This window comes from Scheffersomyces stipitis, chromosome 2 (genome assembly GCF_000209165.1).
Source record: "Scheffersomyces stipitis CBS 6054 chromosome 2, complete sequence".
Lineage (NCBI taxonomy): Eukaryota > Fungi > Ascomycota > Pichiomycetes > Serinales > Debaryomycetaceae > Scheffersomyces > Scheffersomyces stipitis.
In genome coordinates this window covers 1,306,713-1,333,490 of record NC_009042.1, presented here as the reverse complement: position 1 = coordinate 1,333,490, position 26,778 = coordinate 1,306,713, and the positions used below count along the sequence as shown (strand labels likewise).

Below are 26,778 nucleotides of genomic sequence, written 5' to 3'. Positions count from 1 at the left end.
CATTACGCTTCCATATTGTCTCCCTGCTAATGAGCACTCCGACTCAGTTGTATTCACAACTTTTCAATCCCAACACTGTAAGAAATGTCGCATTCTACAAGTCCCTTTTCACAGCACCAGTCCACGCCGATTCGCTCCTGTCGGTGTTGGTAACCCATTCTGAAGCGGTATTCACGTCTGACACGCTGCTGAACACAGTTGTGGTGTTAAAGGAGCTTTTGGTTCATGGAATTGTTCTTTTGGCTGATGCCATACGCTACGACTATGACTTAGAAAACCCATACACAGCCTCCACCATCCACAACGATTTGGCCAAACTCGGCATTCTGAGTCTGGCGCTGCTGCTCAAGCAATCAGTGTCGCTACTGAATGGTGTTTCCAGCTCAGTAACCTCTCGTCGCTCGTCGCAGGCTCCACCATTGCAACCTCTCTCAATGCCTATTGTTGAACTAGATGATGGAGGTGATGATATCACCGAACTCAACGGCTTGACGCTGGATAGCTCCTCGGCTCAATTGCTCAAAGAGTTTGATGACGGTGATGATATCACCACGTTGAACGGAAATGTCTCCAGCTCCAATGCTAATGGAGGAGTAAATTCAATTGTAAAGTCAGTTTCTTCTAATCTAGACAACAGAAGACAAAGTGCAGTAAGTGTAGGAAGTATACCCATGGACTCTTCGACGAGTTTGCTCGCTCCAGACAGCGTTTTCGCCGATATTGAGGACGAGTTGCGTGCGGAGTTGATCTCCAACATCTTGAAGATCCTTCAAATCTGGTTCAAAAGCATCCATGAGACAAACGACAAGGTCAAGAAAACGGTCAACAGCTTGGGTAAGTCCATCAGAGTAGATATGATGACAAAAATCTTCTATTTGCCTGGCTCCAGAGACTCGCTTGACGAATCAACGCTCCTGAATGTGTTGTACAAGTTAAAATTCTTTCTAGATACGTCAATAGAAGAGATACAAGTCTCTGAATCGGGTTTGTTCACATACTTGCCAGCCATCAAAGAGTCTGTGTACTTGCTTGGAGATATTGTGGAGACGCTATTCTTGTCTATTGTTCTTCACAAGGAAACAAGCAACGACTATGTCGTCATCAAGAGCCTTGTCTATACTTTTTGCAAGGTAGACTTTTCTCTGACCTTCGATACCCTTTTAAGCGTCACCAACGTCACCAAAATAGTTTCTCAGCTTGAAAATCAAGTAGACAAGTATGAGCCTCCTAAGGTGCGTCTATCAGCCGAGACATTGTTGAAGATCTATACCATAGTTGGAGTTCTCAGTAATATACCTGCGTCGCTTCTACCGCTGACAAATGTCTCTTTGTCGTCTGACATCACTAACTTGCTGCATGATACTCCTAATCCGTACGAGCATTTGATCCATACCCTTAAGGTATTTGATAGTCAAAAGTATTCTGTAGAATTTTGCCAGCGTTTGGTGCCGCTCCTTGCGATGCAATTCAACTACTGCTACAACTTCAGACCTGATTTGCTTGAAGAAAAGGTCCAGAGCACTTCATTATTCGGCTGGTTTACCGGTAGTAACTCTAACGACTTGTATTCGAGTTTTGATACTATTCATAATGTGACCAGTCTTCTCTCTAATAGCAAACTAAGCTTGATAGGAGAAGAGAAGGATCCATACTTAATAGATTTGCAAAACATCTACGAGAAAAAAACAAAAGAAAACCAGATCGCTGTCGACTTGGATATCCTCGATATACCCGAGTTCTTACCCATTGCATTGTTGATATACACCTACTCCACCAATTCCAGCTTTTTGCTTTTTTTCTGCAAACAGAATAACAGCAATGTACACAAGATAGAAGCTATCAATCCTCAGGAGGATACAGAAGTAGAACTTTTCGAAATTTGGCTCTGTTTGCTATCTTATGTCTTTCAGTACCAATACAGGTCGGTAAACTTGCAATATGGTGTTCGTCTTTCATTGCAAGTACTTCTCAAGCTTACATCCAGAAATGCTCTCATTAAAACAGAAGACAGTGGCACTGTTTCTCTTCTTGAGAATGTCAAACAGTACCAGATCAACGAGTACAAATGGAAGTTGTCGCACCAGAAGTTGCCATTTATTCCCAACAATAACGGTAAGCTCGGTTTCAAATCGAGTTTATTCTACATTCTAGATGTAGCTCAGAACTTGATCCGGTTCAACTTAAACAAGAAGTTGAATGTGGTGAACTTCAAAATGGCACTCAATCTTATTTACCAGGTACTTACTGAACTTCATGCTGATATGGATATTGACATAGGGAAGTATCCATGGTATGAGTTTGACAGTACGATTTTCAGTCTCTTGAAGTTCATTAAAAAACAACATCTCATTTCGTCAAAGTACTATCTTAGTTTAAATCAGACCGAACTAGTGCTGTCAATGGTGGAAGAGATCTTGTTGATTGTCAACTTCTTGCTAGAAAGACGATTCAACGAAGTAATCCAAGTTTCTGATGAATTGAACGGAGCCAGAACTGCTGGAGCCCATGCATTTATGTCCATCAGCTTCGATTTAATTTACAACATCTTATTGCATTATGAAATAGTCAACGACCTCATGGTGGAACACAATTTCCGAAAGTCAAAGAACTTCCGCAACTTGGACAGATGTCTCACATTCTTTGAGAATGAGTTCCACCTCACTGAAGAGTCCAAGGTGTCGGACCGGTACGCCAAGCTCGACTTATTTGACCACGACTTTGACTCGCCTGTGCTTATCGAGAAAATCAATTCGTATACTCTTAACGAAGAGTATCCCAATGGCATTGAAGTTCATGAAGAGAAGAAACTTATGTCGACTCTGGAAAGTGATAAGCCAGCATACACCAATAGAGAAACTTTCAAGTATATCAACCGTGGCTATGAGAATACGTTTATTGTAGAAGGTGATATGTTAAGAGTGTTTCATTCCATCTTTGCATTGAAAGCTTGAACGAGAAAAATGTCAAGGAACCATTACTATATGTACATTTATATTTATATATAAATTATTCTTTGCAATAGTATTATATATCAGATATCTTACAATGCATTATACAAGTATATCGCATTACAGTATGTAAATTATACCATCTACTTTCCTTCGTGGATACCTCTGAAGAAGTCCATGGCTGTAGTGAAAACCACCAACAATATACCACCACCAGGACCTAATCTCAAAACCTTAGGAATGAAACCCTTGTACAAAGCACCAAAGCCTTCTTCCTTAGCGACAATCACCAAGGATGGCCAAGTCCACTTGTACTTGGTAGAACCAGCCTGGATTCTGGACTTGACAACATCCATAGGTGTGTTCATGATGGTACCAAAAGTACCACCGATCGTACCACAGGTCAAATCAATCAAAGTCTTTTCAGTCGAGTTCTTAGGCTTAGGCATTACTGACTTGACCTGGTGGATCAATCCGAAATAACCAGCATTCCACATGATGTGTCTCCACAAAGTCGATTCCAAACCCTTGTACAATCCAAGAACACCGTTGGTCTTGATGATGTCCTTGACTACTTCACCCATGCCGTTGAACTTGGACGTCTTATCTTGCAACTTAATCTTGACCAACTCAAAAGGCACCACCACAAACGATTCGGTAGCACCAGCAGTGGCTCCGGTCAAGACTGCAAGAGATTGAGTCATTTGAGTGACACCAAACTGCTTTTTGTAGAACTTACCCCATTCGTCGTTGGCAGCAAACTTAGTGGCTCTCTTGGGGGCTTCCATAAGAATAGGTGCGGTGATACCCTTGTACAAACGCGAGAAGCCTTCTTCTCTGACAATCTTCTTCAAACAGTTGATCGTACCGTTGTAAGCATTGGTGGAATCCAACTGCTGTCTAGTCTTGACAACATCCAAGGGATACATGACCAAGATCTCAGAAACACCGGCGATGGCACCAGAGAGAAACTGGTAAATGAAAGGCAAAGGCTTAGGATCAGACATTGTTGCTGTAGTATGTGAATAAGTGAAAAGCTATCAATTATCTGGTGAAAACTTCGATAGTGAAAAATTATCGAAAGTAGTTCAGTGTAAATCGAAGAAACAGTGAGGTAAAGCTATGAGACTATTAGAATGCAATAGACTTAGCGACAATATCTGGTGAATATAGATCGGTATGTGGATATATAGAGTTATATCCTATTGTATAGTATCAGAAAAGTGTATCAGGAATAAATATGCCCTTCAAATGAAATATCACAGTTGGCTGGTGAAAAATTGGTGGACAATTTACAGGCACCTGAGTCAAAAGCGTGAAAAAAATGTATGGGGAAATGCGGAGCTGCTACTGGTAGATAAGCTACGGTATAGACGCTTCGGTGAGGGTTTTCTATGGGAAACTGGCACGAAGATGTGAAGTAGAAGAAAAAAGAGAGAGAAAGAAGAGAAAGAAAAGGTTTCAAATTGTAAAATCAGAGTAACTTTTACCGATCTTTTTTTATAATTTGCTACGGGAATCTGACAGCACCGGTCAACTGGAGATTCGTCGTTTGACTGTTCTTTCTTGAAGTCTCCCCACTTCTCGCACTATTTTCCGAGACAAGATGTGGCAGTGGGCGGAAATTGGCGCGTCCTGAAGGCAGGTCCAGAGGGGGGCAGATAGCGAGAGAAAAGTAAATAGCGAGAAAGTAGCGAGAAATAATATGAAACATAATGAGAGATTAGGGAGAAAATATGGTAGTCTTTAGACTGAATTAATGAGAAGAGGGTAGAGTGGAAATGTTAATTGCAACAGCAATTCCCGATTCAAAGTTGCTCTTCTCTTCTCTTCTCCTTAAGGTTCGTATTGTAAACTCTACAGTTTCTAAGTACGCCAGTTTCGACAGCATTGACTTTCCTCCTCGATCCCACCGCTTTCTCTAATTCCTCTCCTCCTCAAATTTCTCGCTAAATCCTCAGTAGATTTTTCTCACTCCAAAGTCCTCTTCCCCACCAAACGTTATCGTTCAGGTCCAGCCGGCTGCTACCGATTCCGACATTTTCCTATGCCCCTCAGCTGGGAACTGCTAACACCCGTTGTGAACGTGACAAGGACTTAAGAGCAGGGCAAGAGCTAGTAGACTTACAATTCTGGTAGCGCTGCCATTCTGGGCCATAACTGTGAACATAGCCAAAAGTATATTCTTCCTTTCTCCAATTTACTCTAATTTCATTAATATTAATAACTTGACTCGTCTACGCTTATAATTCCGTTTCTTCAAGCCGTTACCGGCCTGACTCAATCCTAGCGCAATTTCTGCGCCCATCACCTAATTTATTATGTACATTTTTCAGTAGTGCAAATCCAGCGAATTTTTCACTAGCAGTTGAAACATTTTGCCAGCTAGACTAGCAACTCTACACTAAGAAATAAACACAATAGAACTCTTATATATGTATCAATGGCTGTAGTCGTCTCTTCTCCATGACTTGTCGGAACCATCAACGCCGTTGCCTATTCGCAAAGCTAGGCTACTAACTTCCCATACTATATTCCTAGCGCAATAGCCCTAATACTGCATCCGGGTAACCTCTGGTCTCATCTATAAAACTGAAAAATTCTATCCCAGCATAGCGAAGCAGCTGTACATACTTTTCTTCTTCGTGCGGCAGCCAGAACTATTACCGTGTTGCTTGTCTTTTTCAGTTATCCCAACGAGTTGGCGAGCGTCAAGTTCCTGGCGAGAATATCATCCGTTTTCTATATGGAGGCGGAGTAGCGATCATCTTAGCGCCCTTTCATCAGCATCTAATCGGACGGTGTGGATTTGTCCATATTTTCCATGGGAGCTGGTGAGGGCTGGTAGATCAGACATTCTCTCGAAGAAGCGTAGATAAATGTAGTTCCCTTTACTTTTTCTTTGACTGAATATTGGTTATCATCAATATTGCATCATTTTTCCTCTAGAATATGCCTTATTTGTAACAAACCTACCAGTGTAAACTTTTGCTGTGCAATATTGAATAGTCAACTTCAGGTGAATATTGATTGTTGAATTTTGCTATATGTTGTTTACTGTCTGCTATACGACAGACTTGTCTATAACCATCTTCCTCTGCTCACTGCTAAACCGATATTTATTATAAACCCCAAGATAACCGAGTGTTTTGTTCTCTTGTTGAAGACAGAGTCGTCTGCCATCAAGAAGACGATGCTGATGACTCCAAGGAAGATTCCTAGCAAAAGACCCAAAAGTAGTTCTTCATTGCCGTGTATATCATCAAGATCTGCCAGCGGTTGAGGAGGAGCATCTTGTGCGGCAGTAGCTGTGTGTGGAGCATTGAACGGTTGATTGTCGCCTGTAGCATTTTCAGCGTTTCCTCCGTTGACAGTAGACTCTATCCATCTTTCTTCGAGTTGATGAATGGCGCGCTGGTTGTTTTCCTCTTCTTCTACATCGCTAATCTGGTCCCTGGTAGAATTTCCGAGCAGTCCGGGGCTGTAGATCAGATAGAATTGACGTCTCAAGTCATCTACATCTTCCTGGGAAAAGCCCTGCTGGAGCAAACGGTCAAATCCGACAACCTGTGGAGTCGTACTTACAGCTTGGGGCTTGTCAAGCTTGTTTTCCTCTGCAAGTTGTTCTCTAGTCAATTCTTCACCAATCACACAATGGATGTAAATACGATCTTCGACTGTAAAAGAAGGTGAAGAAGAAGACGGAACTGGAGCCAGAGCTGAAGATGATGCTATGGCTGGAGAATGTGCAGAAACCGGTGTCGATGTGGAAGACGAAGGTACTGGGGTGGTTGGCGACCTTGTTGACTTTCTTTCGACTTCTCTGGCTGTTTCCTCCCTGTCTTTCTGTAATTGTCTCATTCGAGGCTCAAACACTTCTGCTCTGAAGTTTGTGTTTTCGTTCAAAACGCGTCCCGAGTAGATTAAACGCAAACGGGAGCTGGCAGCCTGTGGTACGCGTGCCCTTATCACGCTTTTGATCCATTTCACACTCACAAGCTTGTTGACGTCGTCTTTATCGAAGTTGATGGCAAGAGGAATGTCTAGATCCCGCACAGGCTGTGTCGAGGACGAAGTATCGGTGAACCGTATAACGAGGACAAACCGCATTTTGTGTATATATGTGCTGGTGTTGTATGGGCTCAAATATAGAGAATAGTATCTTTAAGATGTTGTTATTAGTTTTTCTATTTCACAAGTTGTTCCTGGAAGAAGTGCCTGATAATTATAATCATCCTCAAAAGCCCAGAATATGAATACAATCTGGAGATGCTGTGTGCAGTGCACATTCTTCATGGACACCATGATTCTCTTACAATTCTAGTCTTAACTTTAAAGTTGTTAGAATCGACTACAAAGTAACTTTAAGCTTTTCCAGTTATAGGTCATGTACATTTCTCTGTAGTTCCATTGTTGCATTCGTATTGTAACATTTTTTTTTTTCGCAACCATTTAATGGCAAAATATTTACGACTCTTATCAAACTTTTCAAAATGATATTCATTATTCACCAGGAAGATTCAGGTTATAATTAGCTCAAACATGATTTCTCTTGTTCTCTCAGCAATTTCCCAATTATATTACTTTCGTCCGTATTTAGGTTTCTTCGAAATCCCATTTTTCCATATTCTAATCTTCTTGTTCTTCTTGATCCTTTACCATATTACTCTTATGTGCATAAACTTACTTTACCGTCATATCAAGTAAGATAAAATACAATCTCGTATTCATATGTTCATTGCTTTACTAGTATATCCGTTGCCACCATACATACTACCATGACATAAACTTCGTATTTTCCTTCACTGTTGAATTCTCGAAAGAAATCTCTGCCTCGTATATTCGCAGCTCGCCTACGCACCAATAGTAGATTTCTCTGCTTTTTGCCCGTGCCAACGCCTTCGGCCCTAATATCCGAATCCAGTCTAGTTTGTGCCGATGCAAATTTCACAACCATTGTTTTTGCCCTTGCCGTTGGTTTCTTGCCTTCTTCTTTGCCTCCCTCACCGTTGTTGCTGATACATATACCGATAAATTTGCCATCTTGAGCAAACCTAGACCTTTATAAAGTCTCTTCCAAATCTACAATTCACTTTTTGCGCATCTTCACCGTCGCATCTCATCTTTAGATCAACTCCAATTCACCACTGGTTTAAAAATGTCGAAGCCCATCACCGCCAACTCTTCCACCGACGTCAATGACGACACCACTCTCATTGAACAAGAATCTGGCCTCAGATATGCCGCTTACGCCAACCGTTTCCGTACCATCTTGTTAGCTTCCCACAGATACGTGGCTTACACATCGGATATCGGAGAATCGTTCCGTCCAGTGGCCCATCCCTACCTTGTCAAACTAGGCTACGGTGTGTCGTGGATGTATATTTTGGCCGATGTTTCGTATGCTTCGTGGAAAGTCAAGGTGAAGTCCGAAGGAAAATACACTCCAGGTTTGAGGCCCTGGAGTACCCAGCCTACGAAAGTAGACGAGAAGGCTAAACTGGAGTTCTTATCTACTCATACATCTTTGCTGGAGTCCGATTGGAGACTCGCTGCTGTAAAGAGAGGTATCTTCCAAAGTATTGCGTCTATGGGTTTGCCGGCCTTCACCATCCACAGTGCTGTTAGATATTCGTCCATTTTGTTCAAGAACACGTCCATCAGTGCACTTAGAACCTACGGTCCCGTAGCTATAGGTTTGGGTATAGTTCCAGTATTGCCTTACATCTTCGACGAGCCTGTCGAAAAGGCTGTTGACTGGGTGTTTGACCGTGGTGAAGAACTCTACGCCCGCACCAAACTCGAGTAATAAACATATCGCTGATATATACAATAAACGTAACTAGTCTAGACTTAACAGATCTTATGGATTGACAGAGTAAATGAATTCCTGACGTCATCTTGATCGTCATAGTCAGCATGATCTTCTACCAATTGTTTTACTAAATATTTAACCTTTCCTTTTTCAACTAGTTTTTCTGCTCGTCGTTATATTGTACATCAACATTCTTGCATTGTCTTTTACCACCATTCTCATAATCGTCATCTCATCTCGTCATATCTCGCCATCTATTGGGGCTTCGAGTAGTTCAACGTTCCACACTTCTTGCATGTCCTGCTTTCCTTATCGCCATCAAAAGCCAATATAGCTTCCTTGATCTGCGTACCCAAGTCGGTCAAATGGAAAGCTGCTTCGTGAACAATCTCTCTACAGTTGCTACAGTACCATCTTAGTCTGTCAAGCGCAGTTTCTGGTCTATCTTGTTCTACAACCAAGCCAATAGTGTCAGCAAAACGAACAGGATTGTGTGGAGTATTGCCAGGCAACAAGAATGAGTCGCCTTCGTTAATGATAATATCTCTGAATTCGCCATCATCAACAACCTTCAAGCACATGGCACCTTTAAGTTGGTGGAAATGTTCAGGTGTCTCGTTAATGTGATAATCGGTTCTCTCATTTGGTCCTCCTACAATCATAATAGTGAAACCTCCACGATGGAGACAATAGTTATTCACAGGAGGCTGGAGAAGATGGCCATTTTCCTCAATCCATTTGTTGATGTTGATAGGCTCTGGAAGCATGATCGTATAGTACTTAATGGAAGAAAGTGGTAGATACCAATTCTGAATTTTTCAACAGCATTTTTCAGCTATTTTATTACTCGGTTTGCGCTTCCGAAAAATTGCACCATTTTCGGATCTAGTTCCCGCGCTGTGAATCAGGAGAGACCTATGCTTTTGCAATTATACCAATAGAAAAGCGTTCATCATACAAGTACAATGGCAAATTAACGGCATAAATATGAATATTTAGTGAACCTCTTGATATTTCCTTCGCAATTCCGGAGAATTAAATTACTTCTTGGATGCTATTGCTAATTGTCATAATTCAGTAAATTTTTATAAAATTTGCACCCAACTTCAAATTAATCTGAAGAATAAATTGTAATTCATTATCAGTTACGAATAGATAAAGCATTTCTGTAATTAGTGCTTTTACGTAATTGCTATTCCAAGTGCCAAAATATTAAAAATAATCTGTTTGTATATTCAGAAATACAAAAAGAAAGCTTCCCCACCAGGAGTCGAACCTGGAATCTTCTGGTTCCAACCGGAAGTGGTTACGTAATCGTAGCCAGACGCCTTGACCATTGGGCCATGAGGAACGAAGCTTGTTGAAAAATTGCTTTTAGCCGCCCCTACTGCAAATAAAATCAACAAAACATCCATGCCGCAATAATTAAGGATCTTTCAAAGGTTATAATCTATGTTTTTAGGTAATTATAACGAAGAAGACGATAACTAACACATTGAAGCTGGTATCGTTTAACATTGGCAAATTTCTTTCAATATTGCTAATATTAGAGAACATATTGAAGAATTTCGGAGAAATGAAGTTACCTCAGAATTCCAAAACCTTCCGTCTCATACTGCAAACGAAACAACCATCAAAATATTAACAGAGTTTGAGTAAAGGTAGAGTCTTACGTATTGAGCTTTTAAGAGATGTAGGTTTTGTAAATCATCTTATAAAGAAAGCATTCGTGTATTATAAAAAGGAATCACATTAAAAAATGCCATGTTGAAGCTGCAGTCGATTCATTTACAAAGAGACTTGTTAGAGTTTTCCTCGTTGTGGTCGAAAGAAGCAGACAAACCTTCTGTTTGGTCAAGTGCCTGATCATCTCTAATTTGAATAGAGTCTTCTACCAATTTTTTAGCATCTCTCATGCCTTGCTCGGTATCAGTTAGGGAATACAAAACAAGTGAGATAAGAACCAAAATACAATTTGGCAAGAAGGGAAATCTGTCGTTGTTAGTCCTGTCCTGGATGGCTGCATTAACCAATGAACCAATCCATCCTGTGGCTACACCTAACATTATTTCAAGACCAAAATATTGAGCCTCGTCTCCTTCTGGTAAAAGTGAACTATAGACGGTTCTATTCAAAGACCTCATTGCAGAACTCGATCCTGAATAAAATACTTCAAATAACCAAAACTCCCATCTGTTCTTAAAGCCAATGGAAATAGACTTTCTAATTCCCAAACACCCCCAAAAGTTAGTAAAAGCTGAAAAAATAAGAAATCCATATCCCCAAGTCTTGATTTTGATTCCGCATTGTGGATAAAGAAGCATCCAAGCAATCGAGCCCAATGAAGCAGTAATATACGACATAAATGTGTAAACAGTGTACTCTGAATCCGAATTGCCGATTCCTAGAGTTGATCTAAAGAGCAACACGAATACACTCATGAAGTTACTAAAGCTGACATTCCAAATGACCCAGGAGACACAATAGAGGAAAGCATTCGGATACTTCTGGATGTTCTTCAAAAGCGTTACAAATCTTCTTGCAGTTAAGAACAACAAAATTTCGCCTTCTGGTTTAGGTTTTCCTTTCACACTGGGGATATAGAAGGCACTTATAATAGAGAAGACAACTGTAACGCAACCTGCTATAGTAATTGCAAGCAAGAAATTGTGATAACCATCTTCCATTGGACCTCCTCTTCCATAAGATATAATTATGCCAATAAGTAGAGCTGTAAGTCCACCGCAATTTCCCAAGAATAATCCCATGACGCTCACAACAGATCCCCTTTGCAAAACCCTGGTGTTTCTAGCTTCTTCAACTTCATCCTGCTTTTTAGGCACTGCCCTCATAAAAAGAGGAATATAAGACCCCTCTAATATCTGGTAGACGGAATCAATTACACTCATTAGAGCATAGAATACTGAGATAGTTTTTAGGGTTGAATAATTCTTTCCCGTGAAGGCTGCAAACGGAAGTGCAAAAATACCAAATAAAGTAATTGAACCTATCAAGAGGATTTTTCTGTAGTTCGAGTAATCAGCAATGCCCATTAGAAAAATCGATATCAATCCCTCAAGAGAGGTGTAAATGGCTTTAAGGTAGAGAACAAAAGAAGTGGAGTGTACCTTTCCGACACCGAAATCAATGTAACAATCATTTCCTCTTCTTTCACATCTACCACCTTTACTATTTCTTCCAACTTCGGTAGCAATAGATTGAATAACTGCTGGAACATATGTCCTAGACATAGAAGCTACTGGACCTGTGGAGTAACATAACAACAACCAAGCTCTATAAATACTTTTCTTTGCCCATGGAGAATCATTGTCCTGTTCATCAACACTGGTAGAAGAATATCCTACCTCCTCAATTGTGGGATCTTTCAACTTTTTCAGCTGTTCCATTTTATTTCGATGCTAAATAATACAAATTTGACTCACTTCTGGGCTCTGATAGGAATATATATAGTTTCATAATTTCCTACAAGGGGAAGCCGCATTTCCAAATATACTTTAAGGTTATTCTAGGAAGAATAGACTTACATATGAATACAATATACATCACATTAAAGAGCAATTTTTTATTCAATTTTTGACAACTCTATTCTAGACTTACCTATTTAGTTCAAAATTCTCTCTCATTTTTTGACCGTATCGCATAAGTACCAAAACTATACCAATGCCTACAAGGTCAATAAATCCGAAAATTGTAAAACTCCACCCAAAGCCGATCCTTGAAATAACTTTATCAATAATAGCCGAGGATATTGCAGCGGAGGCATTTCTCATGACATTTCCAATAGCAACATTAGTTGCAGGTTGTCCGGTTGAACACTCCGTAAGATATGTGGTGTTACCAACGAAGACCCATGTCATACCAAATCCAGCAAGAAAGACCATTATATATATTGGAGCCAAATGAGTATGCTTTTGAACACACCATCCATATCCAACCATTCCTGCCATGGAAATTATTAGACCAATCACTTGTAGCGAAAACCTCTTTTCTGGAATATGTTTTCCATGCTCTTTGATAATTTTTGTACTTATCTTGTCTAATAGTCTGCCTGCAAAAAGACTACCAGAAATCATAGCAATACCTGGACAAATATATGAAATACTTGTTTGCCACACATTTAAACCATAATCAATTTGTAAAACCCTTGCAAATGTAATACTTACACCATAAAATGAAGCAAACAAGAAGCCACCGTTAAGTGAGCATAGAAGCAAGGGTGTAAACTTTAGCAATTTCCAATAGATTCTAAGAGAAGGCTTAGGTGGCTTTGGAAATTCTTCAGTTGCAGTTCTTTTTTGAAACAATTTTGGTTTAACGAACCATCCCTTGCTTGAATCTCCCCTTCCAACAAGGTACCTTAAAGTTTCAGGAAGCAAAAACAAAATCATGAGATAGACAATTGATCCAATGATAGTCAAGAACCCAAATATCCACCTCCATTGGCCATCTGTGGCAATTAGACTTAGAATTGGGCCAAGGATTGGACCAAGCTGGGGCCCCATTAGAAAATAAGATATGGCAGTTGCTCTGCGCTTTGGTTCTGTAATATCGGCTATAGACCCTGCCCCTACAGACATCACACTGGAAGCGCCAAAAGCTTGAAGAATTCGCAAGACGAATAATGCGCCAATGTTTGCAGGGACAACTGCAAGAAGAAGGTTAGCCAATATGAAGAAGAATAATGAAATAATGTACAAAGTCTTTCTTCCGCCAAAATCTGCCCAAGAAGCCCAAAAAAGTGGTGCTACAGCGAAGACCGCCATGAACACGGAAACCGTGGCATTTATAGAAGTAGTAGAAACATTGAACACTCTCTGGAGCAAAGGTAACAAAGGAATGTAAATGTTGCCAGAGGTAGGACCCAAGAACCCTGCAAAAGTTACTATGAACAAGATCAATTTTCTCCTGCCGTTGGTAAAGGCTGAATACAGAATTTGCTTTTCTGGGGGGTCAGGAACAACCTCAAGGCACTCTTCAATTTTAGGACTGTCAGATTTTTCCATTGCTAGTATAGAAAATTCTTAGAAGAAACATGCTAAAAGAAACCTCTATTTCATAGTCAAATATTTATACCACGGGAATACCTATAACTGAGTCAATATATTATCTGCTTCAGGAGCTTTAGACGCAAGTTAAGAAAATTTTGCGGCAATTCTACGCCATTTGAAACCCCTGCATAAAGTTTAAATACCTACTGATAATAATTTTACGCGTGAAAGAATAGCATAGAGCTTTTGAGGTATTAACTAATCCAAATAGGAATATATAGTCTTCTTGGCATTCAAAATTTGCGGCAATTATACGGTGTATGTGTATTCAAAATTCTATCTTCTTAAACTTAATTTTTAGGCCAAGCGGACAAATGGGACCAGCAGGAGTTATTTTTTCTACCCAATTGGGATCAAGCAGAAGCTGGTACATTTGTAACAATGTTTGGATAAGCACTCTTACTTCTTCAAGAGCAAATTTTTCACCTAGACATGCTCTTTTTCTGCCATGAAATGCAGGGAGGTTAGCTTTGATTTTGGCTTCCAAATATTTTCTGCTGATTTCTTGAGGAGTCTTACCCCATCTTTCCGGTTTGAATTCATCTGCGCTTTCACCCCATATCTTCCTATGCCTTCCTGTTCCAAAATTGTTGTAACCGACATATGTACCTTTAGGAATTCGGATGTTGGAACCCAATATGACATTCTCTGTAGTCCGTCTATTTATTATCTGACCTAATGGTGGTAACATTCTTAAACATTCACAAATAACTGAATTCAAATACGGTGCTTCATTGTCACCATTTTCTTGTCTAATCTTATGTTGCACTTCGGGATATTTGGCAACAATATAGAAAAGAGACAACAACAAGAGTAAGGGGTTTTCATGTCCAGCAACCATTAAAATTATACCATTATCTGTGAATTCCTTTTCTGTCAAAGTGTTATTATCCAATGCTTGCCTTAATCTAGAAGCTCCAGTTTCCCTGCCAAAATTCTGGCAAGTCTTGAGTATATTGCTGAAATAGCTTCTAAACTGTGCCACCTCCTTCCTGGCTTCCATCCTACTGGCTATTGGCAACTTGTCTAAGAAAGGAAAGTTCATGTATAAGGGCTGGAAAATTTGCCGCTTCACATGTTTAATCCTTTTGTGGATTTCTGTGTCTTTTTCTTCCATAGTATTGAACTTAACACCAAGAACAGAATCCCCAATATTAGCAAGTGTATATCTTTGGAGTAAATCTATAATTTCTATTGGGGAGTTATTGATCAATTCTTGATGAAGTACATCTAGGAACCTTTTCGAGTTTTCAACAATTGGTTCCATGTTAGGAAATTGAACACTGGATGCTACGACTCGACGGTACAATCTCCACTTCTCCCCATGGGCACTAATGATGTTTTCGCCAGTGTATTGGGCTAATACTGAGTAAGGTATCTTCTCCTGATTGCCACTTTTTGCATAAATGTTTTCATTCTTGAACAATTGTAGCAACAATTCTGGCTCTATTATCACTATATTCCATCTTGAAGCGAAATACAATTTAGCTGCACCATACTTCTCCAACTTTTCCCTCATGTAGTAGTTGTAGATTTCTTCTTGATCCATACTAGTATAAGCACCAAGAAACGAAACGTAGAATGGAATGGTAGGAATTGACTTGGGAAAATTAGAAGGGGGAAGTATAATACTCTTCACAATGAGCAAGACTCCTACAATTAAAGCTGATATCATACACTTAAACCAATGAACTTGTAACCCACCCCAAATCATCTTCAGTTTGTTTAGTAATATTCTCTTTTCCAAAGATTTATTTCACGAGACTACAACTCAAGAAATTGTTCCTATAAATACGAAACAGAAATATGGAATCATTATTCATTCTGATTTTGGATAGTGTGAGAGTAGCCGAGCTTTCACGCATGAGCAAATATTAGTCAATAGACGTAGATGAATGCAAATTGAAACTACTAAATGTAGAACAACTTTTTTCCTATTTTGTATTTGCGAGAGATACATTTTATTGTGTGATTAAAGCAACATCATTGGTAACTCCAGCTAAGAACTATCAGCCGACGTGCGATGAAAGGAAACTTCTATTTCTATTTGACTAGTGTAGCAAAAATTATATAAAGTGTTCCATGTCTTTACTGCTTAAATTGTATTTTAGGTACCATTCCAAAAATGACATTTGAAAATAATTATTCTGATGCTATCAGTAAGAGTAGTCTGGAGACCACTCTGGATTGTGATAGTATTAACAAGCGTCCTACTACGTATGAGAGAATTCAATTAATATATAGTAGAGACAAGGACGGAATTGTAAGTAAAAGAGAGTTTTGTGATTTTGACTTAGACAGTTTTTCTTCTGCTGTGCGGGAATCCAATAAAGCTGTGGAGATATATAATGACTTCTATGTGTTCAAAATTAGCTCAGGAATTGTTTGGGAATATAGAAAAAGGAATTTATGGTGTGGTGTTGTCACTGAGGATTTCGAATCTACTGAATTTGAATCTTGGTTTCTCTATTTGGTAGCAAAAGAATCCAATGTTGACTACCCAAAGCCTGGCGCCATTGGATCAGAAATATATGCTGAAGTGGTTGCTAAGATTTTTGCTGAAGAGTTAAAGAATACTGTTAAGGACGACAAATGGGAAACTTTAGGAAAGCAAAAGTTCATTAAATCAGCAAAATTCTTTACAGAAAGGTGGCAACCTTTGGAGGCTGTCTTGCCAGCTTTCCCATGTAAGTCATCCAACTCTGAGAAAGTTGCAGGAAGTTTGCCTGACAAAGGAGAAGAATTGGCAATTACCAAGCTAATTCAATTTTCAGAAACTATCAAGCAGTTATACCCACCAGGTATCATAATCTGGATTGTCAGCGACGGGCATGTATTCAGTGATTGCAGTAAGTATTATTATGATTTTGCTAGTGTAGCTTTTCAATTACTAACCTAAAATAGTTGCTGTGAATGATACTGTTGTCAATGTTTATGGACAAGCTTTGAAGGACTTATATAACAAAATTAAACCACCAATGCTAGACCCAATCAAATTTTGCTCATTGCCAGAATTGTTTTCTCTTAAAGCCATGAATTTTGAAGAGTCTCTTGTTGAGGATGTCCACTTGAGTCATCACCTTGCAACAGAATTGGACAAAGAGTCTGAGATTTGCAGAAAGATTCTTGTTGCTTCCTGCGACACAGATAGTGGCAAGTTGCATAAGGATATCAATACTGAAAATCATCCAAGATTACACCTATTCAGAGGTTTTTCTAAGTTCATGACTGAAGACTTAATCAACAATCCTTCAGTTGAAAAGTTCTCAAAGAAGAAATTTAAGAAGGTAGTTGCCAAGGTGGCTTTTGAAATGATTAAGGTATGTCTATTTTGTTTTCTTTGCTGAAGATGAATATACTAACAAATATAGAGGAATGATGCTTACTCCAATTTGGTTGAGCTTATGTTCCCATTTCATTTGCGTTTTTCAATCCATTCCCACAACAATCTGGGTCCAAAGTTTGGAATTCAACTTCTTTCCCCCGTTGGACCAAATAAATGCCAAGCAATCATGGCAATAGAAGATCATAATATTCCCCGTACTGACGATTTGCTTCACATTCCTACTCCTTGGCACAACTGTATCGTCAAGATTGATAACAAGGAGACTTTCTTTGTTGTCAAATCTAGTAAAGTCGAGCAGGCAATTGAGAAGGGAAGAGGTTCTGGAAAATGGGACGATGGAAAGCTCCATTATGTTTTTATGTCTAATTAAAAGTCTTTAGTTATTGTTTTCTTTTATCTGTGTTTTGTTTTCTTGATATGTGTGTTCATTGTTCTAATCAAATAATATTTTGGATTCCAACAAAATGTAATTAGAGGTGAATTTATGCACTTGTGTGCTTAATGTGTTTGTCTCTACATATGAGATACAGAAGGGGTATTCTTTCCTTAAGTAAAGCTAGTCGTGAAATAGTTCAATGGTTGCAACTTGTGTCCCAAAGTGGTAAATAATGCAACAGCATCTGCAGGTTTACCATTACACGACCTTGTCTACACGTCTAGGATTTTTCAGATCAAACAACACGAAATAAAACATTCACTTCTCCACGAATACCATCTACGAACATGTCTCCAACCACCTTACAGATCAAGGTGAATGCCTTGAAGAGATTGTTGAAGGAAGAGAAGTTGTACCAACAAGAAGTTGCTGAACAAGAGCAGTATGTGCAGCACATGAAGTCTAACAACGCAGACGAATACGAGTTAAAGAAACAGATGGAAGTGTTACAAGAATCTCAGAGAATGGTTCCGGAAGTCACCAGAAAGATCCTGGAACACAGAGAAGGTTTGAAGGTATTCTTAAAGACCTACAAGGGCGACGAAGACATTACCGCAGCACAGGAATTGGTGGCTTAAAGGAGTAGTAAAGCGTATTGAAGACAAGTCAATTATATAACCATCGCATATATAGTCTAATAATGAAGCTTGATTTGTATTAACACCACATTTAAAAAGAGTAAATTAAAGTACAATAATATAACAAATACAATGCATTTTGGGATTTATATGGACAGAATACAGAACCAATATATTTTTCTTTATTTTTCAACACAAATACGCAACCAGCTCAGAAGGAGGGACATCGATATTGACTAATGTTCCAAGATAGTCAAGTTACCAGTAACCACAACATTCTCTAAGATGGAACCGTTAGGAATATCGATCTTGTCACCGTCGTTACAGACAATGATAACAGTACCCTTCAAGGTGACACCTCTACCTAAAGTGACGTTACCAGTGATAGTCAAATGGTCCAATTCCAAGATCTTAGGCATGTGAGGAACTCTCAGCTGGAAGCCACTGACCTTCTTGAAATGGGAGCCCAACTTGATCAAAGGATTGGCAAATCCATCTCTGGTAGGATCTAACTTCAATGCACCGTGTTCCAAGAAGAACAAGTCAGACTTGACCAACAACAAATCAGAACAGGTCTTGACAGGCAAGAATCTCGATCTTGGAACGACAACACCATGGGCACCTTGGAAGTGTCTGATGGCAGCACCGACAGCGGTTTCCAATTGCAAAACGTTGATGTCTACGTTTCCTTTAGATATGGTCTTTTGGTTAGGAATGATTTCGGCCTCGATGGCATTGTGTTCCACCAACTTCTTGATGGCTCTCAAATTGATCCACAAGTTGTTGGTATTGAAGTACTTAAACTTCTTGATGCTCTTGAACTCTTCTACGTGTTCCTTAGGCACCTGAGCGATTTCCAACAATCTGACGGATCCTTCGTAGTTGATCAAGGTACCACCTTTGACGTCGGCTCTGGTCTTGTTGGTCAACTCCATGATATACTCGGCACCAGTTTCGATCATGTGGTCCAAGATCTTGGTGTCAACAGTGGCACCCAAGTTGTCACCATTGGAGACAAACAAGATTTCTCTGCCCTGAGCCAAAAGGGCATCCAATTCTCCAGATTGAACCAATGACTCGAACAAGTCACCATGGCCAGGAGGGTACCATGAGTCCAATTCATCATCGTACGAGTCAGGAACTGGTAAAAGAGAATCTTTGTAGATACGGGGGAATCTCGACTGGTTGAAGGTCTTGACTCTGATTCTGTGGCCCTGGTACTTCTTGATGATCTTGGCCGTGTCGTTGTCGGTGTTGAACGAGTTCATCAACAACAAAGGAACATCAGCATCGTACTTTCTGTTCAAGTGCTCGATCTGTCTAACGGACAAGTCCAAAAACGTGTTACCGTCTCTGACTTCAATGACAGATTTAGGACCAACACAACCCATAGATGTACCTAAACCACCGTTCAACTTCAACACTGCCAACTTGGACAAGTTTGTGGCGGCACTTTCGTTCAACAGATTGTACTGGACGACTTCATTAGGAGAAGGAGACTTGATCTTCTCCCAGTCCAAAGTAGAGCCGGAAGCCTTGTCGGCCAAGTATCTTCTGAAAAGAGCAAAGAACGAATCCATCTCGTTTTCGAATCTCTGCTGGTGGTCGGGGTTCTCGACGGTGTCAGCGAGGTTGTTCAAGGCGTTACGCATCTGCGATGCAGCCACGGTGGTGGCGGTGTTGTCGAAAGCCTGAATTGTTAGTATTTGACAAAAATGCAGAATGTAGTGCAAAAGATCGTATCGCAAAATAGTGAAATCAGTAATGATAGACAAGAGCTATACCGCCAGGAATCATCCATATCAATATCAAAGCATCCAGACTAGCAATGGTGAGATATTTGTATAATCAATATGATCAATTATACCAATCTGACCACACAATAGTGTTCGTAATATCCAAAATGTCAATGAACACAATAATACCACTTGTGCCAGGATCATTGTTCGACAAATACCATATCAATTCCATTACTATTACTAATAGCATTCACATATCAGTAATATCTCAGATTTCAATATTCAGATCTATCATATTGCTAAACGAGCGCTACTTACATAGGTCGACTGTGTCTTTGTGTGCTTCTTAGGGGTGGAAACGGAGGCCATGGTGGTCAATTGGATTCAGCAACGAAAACTGAAGGGAGTCGAAATCAAGAACAGTTCGGAAAACAAACAAAACGGTAAAACCACCAAATAAGGTGGATTCATCTCCAATTATATACAACCGAGAAAGACTCCCACCACCATCAACACCATGCACGAGTCGTGCGGGGACCCAAAGTTAGGGGCCCATCTCAACACAGAGGCACACCGCCAAAGGTGGGGCAATGGCAGATCTGAAGAAACTGTAATGATAAATGATGTAACCAGAGCCACTGAGATTCGCTGTTGTAGCTCTGGAGACTTTTCACCAACTTTTCACCAACATTTTTGAATTGGTGCTGCTGGTGCTGAAAATTGTCTCCACCGCTTTGGACCATTAAGCCATTCCCAGCCAACAATAACTGTACGTATTTTTAGTGTGGAATTTTTCACAATTATTATTTTTGCCATATATGTTTGGTCCATTGTGGTCCCCCAATAAGTCAGTTTAGATGTTGTACGAACAGTTCCACTAGTGTCACTATTTTCCTCTGAATCTGTTCTGGTAATGTTGCACAATTTTCCATTACTTTTCCATTACTTTTCCAATTTACATTCACCAAGTGGATTATTTCATCCAATTTTCATAAATTGATTCTACACGAGATCAGCCTAATATAAAATATTAACACACTACAACATTGCTACCTACTGTTACATTATCCGATAGGCACAACACATTTTGCGATTATGCCAACTTTGCCTGAATTTCTACACATTGTCAAATAATGTTTCTCCGATTATTCCCAACATGAGGTTTGTTCTCCGGATCTACCATCGTCTCACCAGGAACCTCATGCACAGAACCATGGCATCACCTGGTGGCTGTACTACATATACTACATTCTCCGAATCGACCCCACCATCACGATCTGAGTAGCACCATCTTTATCCGAGATTCACGACTTTAAAAATTCAACTTTCGAACTCTGCCACTCTTTTCTCTTCTCCTCTGTTCCATCGCTACTCTTTCATTTCATCTTTGCGCTGTACCCTTCAACTATTCTGTCATCTCGATCGCCTTAATCTCTCTAATTTCAAGCAGTACTGTATCCCGCCTTAGCCACTCGACCAACAATTCTCTCGCCTTGTACCTGGATCGACCTCGCTAGCCACTTTTGTACTATTTTTAACTCGACGTCAATCTTCCCACACTTGTCAGATTCCATAACCTTCCTCTTGTGTTCGCCTACGCTGTATTTTCTCACTTTAATTAATACTCTAAATTGGTAAACTCTATTTGAAATTCATTTGCTCTTGCACCTTCATTCTTATCGCTGCATTTCACGGTTTTATCTCCAAAAGCAATACTTTGTTCAAGGCACTAACCTTCTAAACCCGTGGCTATTTTGGCTACACATCTTCCCGCTCCACTCGCAGCACGTCTATAGAATCTTCGCATAGGATGCTGAAATTAAATCTTATTCTGGATTATGCATCTTAATTCATGAGCTTCGTGCATTTATAATTAAAAATGCTTCGGAGAAACAAAATATATCTCCTGATAGAATGTCTGAAACACAAGACCGCAATATATATTATCTAATTCTTTTTGCTCCAACTTAGCTTCATTGTATTTTATCTATGACCAGAAGGAATTCCTAGCTGGCGAGTTGCATCAGTAAAAGAATGTCCAGACGAAAGACTTTCTGATCGGTGTAATTCAATTAATCCTTTTCCCTATGACGATTTTTCCAATTCATTAACAAACCAAGCGACTTTTGATCTAAAGGCACTGGCGCCAAATATTCAATGCTCTCATCTTAAATTACATTTACCTTTATTTGGAAGCAAACTCATGATAGGTGTTTCGTCAAAATTCTTACCTATCATCAATCCATAGGCCATCTGGTATGGAGTGCAATGTCGAAAATACTGTATGTATGTTTCCCATAGAAGTATTCACGGCTGAATCAAACCTTACAAGAATGAGGTTTGCGATACAGAAGAAAATGGACCTTTAAACTACTCTCATTAGAATTACATGAGCTTCGCTCTCAACTTCAGCCTTCCTTTGCTTTGAAGTATCTTGAAATTGTCTTTGTGTAGTATATAGACTTTATAGAATGCCTAAGTTATTGTTTCATCTTTAAGCATATACCTTTCGGGGCTGTTCTTCAGTGTGCCAAGGTCATGTAGCAATAATATCCTCTTCGAATGATGCTACCGATTTGAAGATTCATGTATCGTGAAGACCCATACAGGCAATTGAGCCTTCAGAGCGTGGAATATTATCACAACCACTTTTTCACTAAGCAATACAACTCATTATCATTACACCCAAACATATCATCCACAAGTTTGAAATCAACAACTTTTTAGCTGAATTCTTATAGTTCCTAGACCAATCACGGCCACAGAAATATGAGTCTCTATAGCTATCAACGGAAGTACTATTATATGTAATATTATAAGTCCCACAATCAAAAAAAGTGATTTTTGTCTCATTTGACACATTCACATGACCCTTTCCATAGTAGACACCGCAATAATAGGCTACACTATTCGGGATATTTTCATAAACGTCTATAGTTATATCGTATGAACCACAATCATAATAAAGCTGTGTTATATTTGGAACAAAAGCTTCTCGAATTGCCTGGGACGTGCTGAGTGACATCTCTACTTCCTGAAAGTTAACAATTTAGGAGGTTGATTTGATAATCGATTCTTATAATTCGATTCTATCTCAAGTACAATTGTTCAGGAGACCGAGAGACGCAGATACCTTCTAATTTATATACATGAGAACAAGAAAGGCAAAAGCTGCGGCAACTTCCGATAGTCAGTTCTCGTTTGGTAACTCAGGCGACTCTTTGCTAGTTTGAGTAAAACCTCTAGGAAGAAAATCAGCTAAACAATGGAGCCTACTTCTAATTTCCACATCAAGGTATAGTCTCACTTTCGAACAGCTCCTGGTAGAATACTTCTCTCTTTGCAACCGAATAGAAACCTGGGCATTACTTGTGCTGAAAGCAAATACTACTATTCCATTGGTTTATCCCCGCATTATTTCAACCTAAAGTCTCTATGAAAGAGCATGATACGAACAAACCAAATCTCCAAAAGGGTGTCATTCTTCTGTGCTGGCTTATGAAAATGGCTTATGAAATTGAAACTAGTGTGCTTTATAAATGAGTGCCAAGAAAATGGCGAGGAGCCTATAAAACAGACAGACTAAACGAACCTTGCATAATTGATTTTCACAACCATGCGGCCTTCAAGCTCTTAGAAATACTCTAATTTGAAGCAGAAACTTGTCATTTTTCCAAGATCTATGATGAACTACGAATTATACTGAAAGAAACTAGATTGCAAATATGAATTACATGCTAAGCATTATTTTCTATTTTACGAAATGGCTTATACATGGTAGCGCCCACTTTCAATCAACTTGTTGCATTTTGAGAATGCCGCTTGCCACTACGTGTCGCAGTCGACACCCTGCTATTCTGCGGTGAATGTGTTGGGATTTTCCTTTCAGGTTCGAATCCTGTCTGTGACGTTGCTTTTTTTGGCATTCTCTTCGACATGATGTCCTTGCTTGACTATGACCATCCAGCTTGTTGAAATCATGTCAATGTCGGCGCTACCACATATAATTTTTTGTGGAAGAATTCCGTTGGCTTTGGCTGCGAATTTTGTTTAGCTAACCTATCCATCAGTCTATCCAAATTCATAAACCGTTCAAAGTCCTTTATAAATACAAATGGCTATTTAATCTTCTTCTGTTTGCTCTACTATTTGATTGGCTATGTCTTCGTCCATCCTGTCTTGGTGGTACCATACGTCAAGAACATACTTATACCAAGCTTGTAGCTTATCATTAACACTAATAGTCAATCCTCTTTCACCTGTCACAGGCAGCCCAACTACATCATAGGCACAGTAGTACTGATGGCCCGAGAAACCTGCGAATTTATCCTGTTTCAACCACGCCTGGTTAGGTTCTTGAAATTCAGAGGTGTATATCGGCTTCTTAATTATGGGTGGACGCAATATGGTGTCGATAAATAATGGGTTTGCTACCACCTTCTCCTGAAACATTGTAGTATCTTCTTTAATTACCTCTACCTTGTTATTTTCTTCTCCAGGCTTGAACACATTATCGACCAATTCAGTTTTCTTCATTGCATACTTGCCTTTTAGGTTTTCTTTGAATGTCATACCCTCGTAAATCCAATTCTCTAATTGGTGAGAAGTAACATACAAGAGTGTGTAGTCGTCAACATCCGAAAGTTGGGCCCATGATGAGGAGCATAATTCTATGGCAGAAGATGCAACAGGACTCTTGTTCTCTTCTGGAGTTAGAATGCCAGCAATTACTCCGTAATTATGATTGAAATTGACCTTTACATTGGTTCCTGCCAACTCTTGTCCTATCCAAACGAACTCAGGATTCAAATCGTCCTCGACAGGAGCAAATCTTAGCTTGAAGAGATCATATAATTGGAAATTCGCTCCCATCAACAACCCACTCAATACTTTCGTCTTGTTGATCACCATTACTGAAGGATCCAACAAATTCTGGAAGCTTTCTTCGTATACTCTGTTCGAAGACTCAACTTCGGGATTTCTCAAATTAAGACCAAAGAAATCTTTGTCATTCTGAGAAGGAGTCATATATTGACGAATGAGGTTGGTGAGCTCGTGAAATCCTGGTTTGAATCTTCTGATCTTGCTTGTGTAGTATGAAGGTCTCTTGAATAACAAAATTCCATGTTCCTTATAGGATTTATTCTCAAAGAAAGTCTTTTCTAATTGCTCTGCTAATGGAATGGAAGATGATAAGAGCACAAGTGATTCTTCAAAGGAATTAAAAATAGTGCTCAATGCAAGGACAAATTGGGCACTATTATAGGCGGAGCTCTTTGCAACGAGAGGGTGCTTTATTTTATTCTTTACTGGAGTTAAGTCTACGAACCACACTTTCTGTTTGGGAAAATCAGTAGTCGACACAAACTTGTGATCTTTTTCTCCCAGAGCATCAAGATAAACTTTATGAGAAGAAGGTAAACGGGATACTTCTGTTCTGGCAGCCGTAGCAATTATCTTCTTTTCCAGGTCCAGGAGGTCCCCCACATGAGTTATTTGAATTGGGAAGGTGTTCTTTAGACCTCGCAACACTTTTATTAATCTGGCAATATTCTCGACTTGAATACTTCTTGAAGAAGTTGGGAGAATAGGTATTACAATTCCCCTTCCATTACTCTTGCTCTGCCAATCTTTGAGGAACACTTGAGTTTCTTGATAAGCATCGAATTTTACATTATCAAGAACAGGAATTTTGCCCTTTTTCAACATCTCACCCAGCCAACTCTCAAATGTAGGTATTTCTTGAGAAACCCATGGGTAGAGTTTCTTTTCGAACTTAGAGCCCAACACATCGAGTTTCTGGATCTGTTCTGAGCTCCTGTTCTGATTTCCTAAAATACATTTGCCAAATACTCTGGCATGAGCAAATTGGTTGAATACAGATCTTTCTTGCTGTGAAACAGTTTGACATGTCTTTGCATAATCGAGCTCAATCTGGATAATATCTTCCTGAGACATTCTTCCCGACGAGCCTCGAAAGCTGATAATTTTGTTTCTTCTTCTAGCCGAAACCCACTTCTGTTTCTTGAATACTGTCGAGTCGTATTTGGTGCCTTGTATCTCCTCCAAATCAACAATAGTGGGTCCAGGATTTCCGGGGTACAATTTCGAAAGTTCATCGAAATAAGCTGTGCAAACAGATTCCAACGGCACGTCTTTGAGATATTCATATTTGTTTATAGATTTTGCGTTTTTCTTATAGTTCCATTTTTCGTAGATAGGATTGATAAACGAGTTTCGGGCACCGACTATATCAAACTCTGAGATCTGTATGGGCGGAGGCAGTCGATTTTTCAGATGGTATGTGAGATATCCTATCAAGATTAGAAGTGCTAATATAAGAATTCTCGATCGCCGCAACGCATTATAGACCATTCTTCTTAAGCCTGCCATATAACTCATGACTCGTGATGACAGGCAACAGCAGGGAAGGGGGCTTCAATGAAAGAACAAAAGGAGTCAACGAAAGCTGAAAGCTTTGGTAACTGTGAAAAATTCGGGCTTGATTCACGTCAACATAAATTCTGTACCTAAAAATTATTTCGCGCGACCCGAAGGTTAGCGAGATAATTAGAAGCAGAATAATCAGCAAGAAATGGCTACTTGACATTAACACTAGAGAGACCAAACTGCCAAACTTAAGTGTCATGGTGTATAAGTCTTTTGCAATTTGTAGGGGGGCTAATATTTCAAGAGCTCAAACTACTATTACAATAGCTCAAGCTACTAGCTGACTATGTCTATAGAGGAAGTCGTTACAGACGGAACGGGCAGTTCACCCACTTTGCAGACAGGGTTTCAATCTTCTTTATTTTGAACAAGAGCTCCAATGGCTCTCCTCGCCAGG

General features: G+C 39.6%; 11 protein-coding genes across 11 annotated transcripts; 3 read left to right on the top strand and 8 right to left on the bottom strand. All coding sequences in view use genetic code 12, as the record gives it.

Moving 5' to 3' along the window:
- Window positions 1–29: 29 nt before the first annotated feature.
- PICST_54809 (predicted protein) lies at window positions 30–2,759 on the top strand (the record flags this gene model as incomplete). The annotated part of the gene is made up of 4 exons (XM_001382984.1): window positions 30–372; window positions 454–610; window positions 689–1,175; window positions 1,197–2,759. Coding segments are annotated over 4 exons (2,550 nt in total), but the record flags the coding sequence as incomplete, so codon positions are not given.
- Window positions 2,760–3,054: 295 nt separating this feature from the next.
- PICST_76093 (mitochondrial 2-oxodicarboxylate carrier 1) lies at window positions 3,055–4,142 on the bottom strand. Its single transcript, XM_001382441.1, has one exon. The coding sequence runs from the start codon at window positions 3,953–3,955 to the stop codon at window positions 3,092–3,094; it is 864 nt and encodes a 287-aa protein (XP_001382478.1). The 5' UTR covers window positions 3,956–4,142; the 3' UTR covers window positions 3,055–3,091.
- A 1,887-nt stretch (window positions 4,143–6,029) lies between these two features.
- Window positions 6,030–7,058, bottom strand: PICST_40463 (predicted protein; the record flags this gene model as incomplete). Its single annotated transcript, XM_001382440.1, has 3 exons — window positions 6,030–6,619; window positions 6,757–6,782; window positions 6,823–7,058. The coding sequence occupies 3 exons, from the start codon at window positions 7,056–7,058 to the stop codon at window positions 6,030–6,032; spliced, it is 852 nt and encodes a 283-aa protein (XP_001382477.2).
- Window positions 7,059–8,106: 1,048 nt separating this feature from the next.
- PICST_29846 (predicted protein) lies at window positions 8,107–8,757 on the top strand (the record flags this gene model as incomplete). Its single annotated transcript, XM_001382983.1, has 1 exon — window positions 8,107–8,757. The coding sequence occupies one exon, from the start codon at window positions 8,107–8,109 to the stop codon at window positions 8,755–8,757; it is 651 nt and encodes a 216-aa protein (XP_001383020.2).
- On the bottom strand, window positions 8,751–9,533 carry BNA1 (3-hydroxyanthranilic acid dioxygenase). Its single transcript, XM_001382439.1, has one exon. The coding sequence runs from the start codon at window positions 9,528–9,530 to the stop codon at window positions 9,018–9,020; it is 513 nt and encodes a 170-aa protein (XP_001382476.1). The 5' UTR covers window positions 9,531–9,533; the 3' UTR covers window positions 8,751–9,017.
- A 1,014-nt stretch (window positions 9,534–10,547) lies between these two features.
- Window positions 10,548–12,170, bottom strand: PICST_29844 (autophagy; the record flags this gene model as incomplete). Its single annotated transcript, XM_001382438.1, has 1 exon — window positions 10,548–12,170. The coding sequence occupies one exon, from the start codon at window positions 12,168–12,170 to the stop codon at window positions 10,548–10,550; it is 1,623 nt and encodes a 540-aa protein (XP_001382475.2).
- A 207-nt stretch (window positions 12,171–12,377) lies between these two features.
- DTR1 (dityrosine transporter A(acid, azole) Q(quinidine) Resistance) lies at window positions 12,378–13,787 on the bottom strand (the record flags this gene model as incomplete). Its single annotated transcript, XM_001382437.1, has 1 exon — window positions 12,378–13,787. The coding sequence occupies one exon, from the start codon at window positions 13,785–13,787 to the stop codon at window positions 12,378–12,380; it is 1,410 nt and encodes a 469-aa protein (XP_001382474.2).
- A 313-nt stretch (window positions 13,788–14,100) lies between these two features.
- PICST_42457 (dityrosine monooxygenase) lies at window positions 14,101–15,507 on the bottom strand (the record flags this gene model as incomplete). Its single annotated transcript, XM_001382436.1, has 1 exon — window positions 14,101–15,507. The coding sequence occupies one exon, from the start codon at window positions 15,505–15,507 to the stop codon at window positions 14,101–14,103; it is 1,407 nt and encodes a 468-aa protein (XP_001382473.2).
- Window positions 15,508–15,957: 450 nt separating this feature from the next.
- Window positions 15,958–17,548, top strand: PICST_29841 (spore wall maturation protein DIT1; the record flags this gene model as incomplete). Its single annotated transcript, XM_001382982.1, has 3 exons — window positions 15,958–16,681; window positions 16,737–17,152; window positions 17,204–17,548. The coding sequence occupies 3 exons, from the start codon at window positions 15,958–15,960 to the stop codon at window positions 17,546–17,548; spliced, it is 1,485 nt and encodes a 494-aa protein (XP_001383019.2).
- An 880-nt stretch (window positions 17,549–18,428) lies between these two features.
- Window positions 18,429–19,844, bottom strand: UGP1 (UTP-glucose-1-phosphate uridylyltransferase; the record flags this gene model as incomplete). Its single annotated transcript, XM_001382435.1, has 1 exon — window positions 18,429–19,844. The coding sequence occupies one exon, from the start codon at window positions 19,842–19,844 to the stop codon at window positions 18,429–18,431; it is 1,416 nt and encodes a 471-aa protein (XP_001382472.2).
- Window positions 19,845–24,119: 4,275 nt separating this feature from the next.
- MNT42 (mannosyltransferases-like protein) lies at window positions 24,120–26,306 on the bottom strand (the record flags this gene model as incomplete). The annotated part of the gene is made up of 2 exons (XM_001382434.1): window positions 24,120–25,268; window positions 25,335–26,306. Coding segments are annotated over 2 exons (2,121 nt in total), but the record flags the coding sequence as incomplete, so codon positions are not given.
- Between the last annotated feature and the right edge of the window lie 472 nt (window positions 26,307–26,778).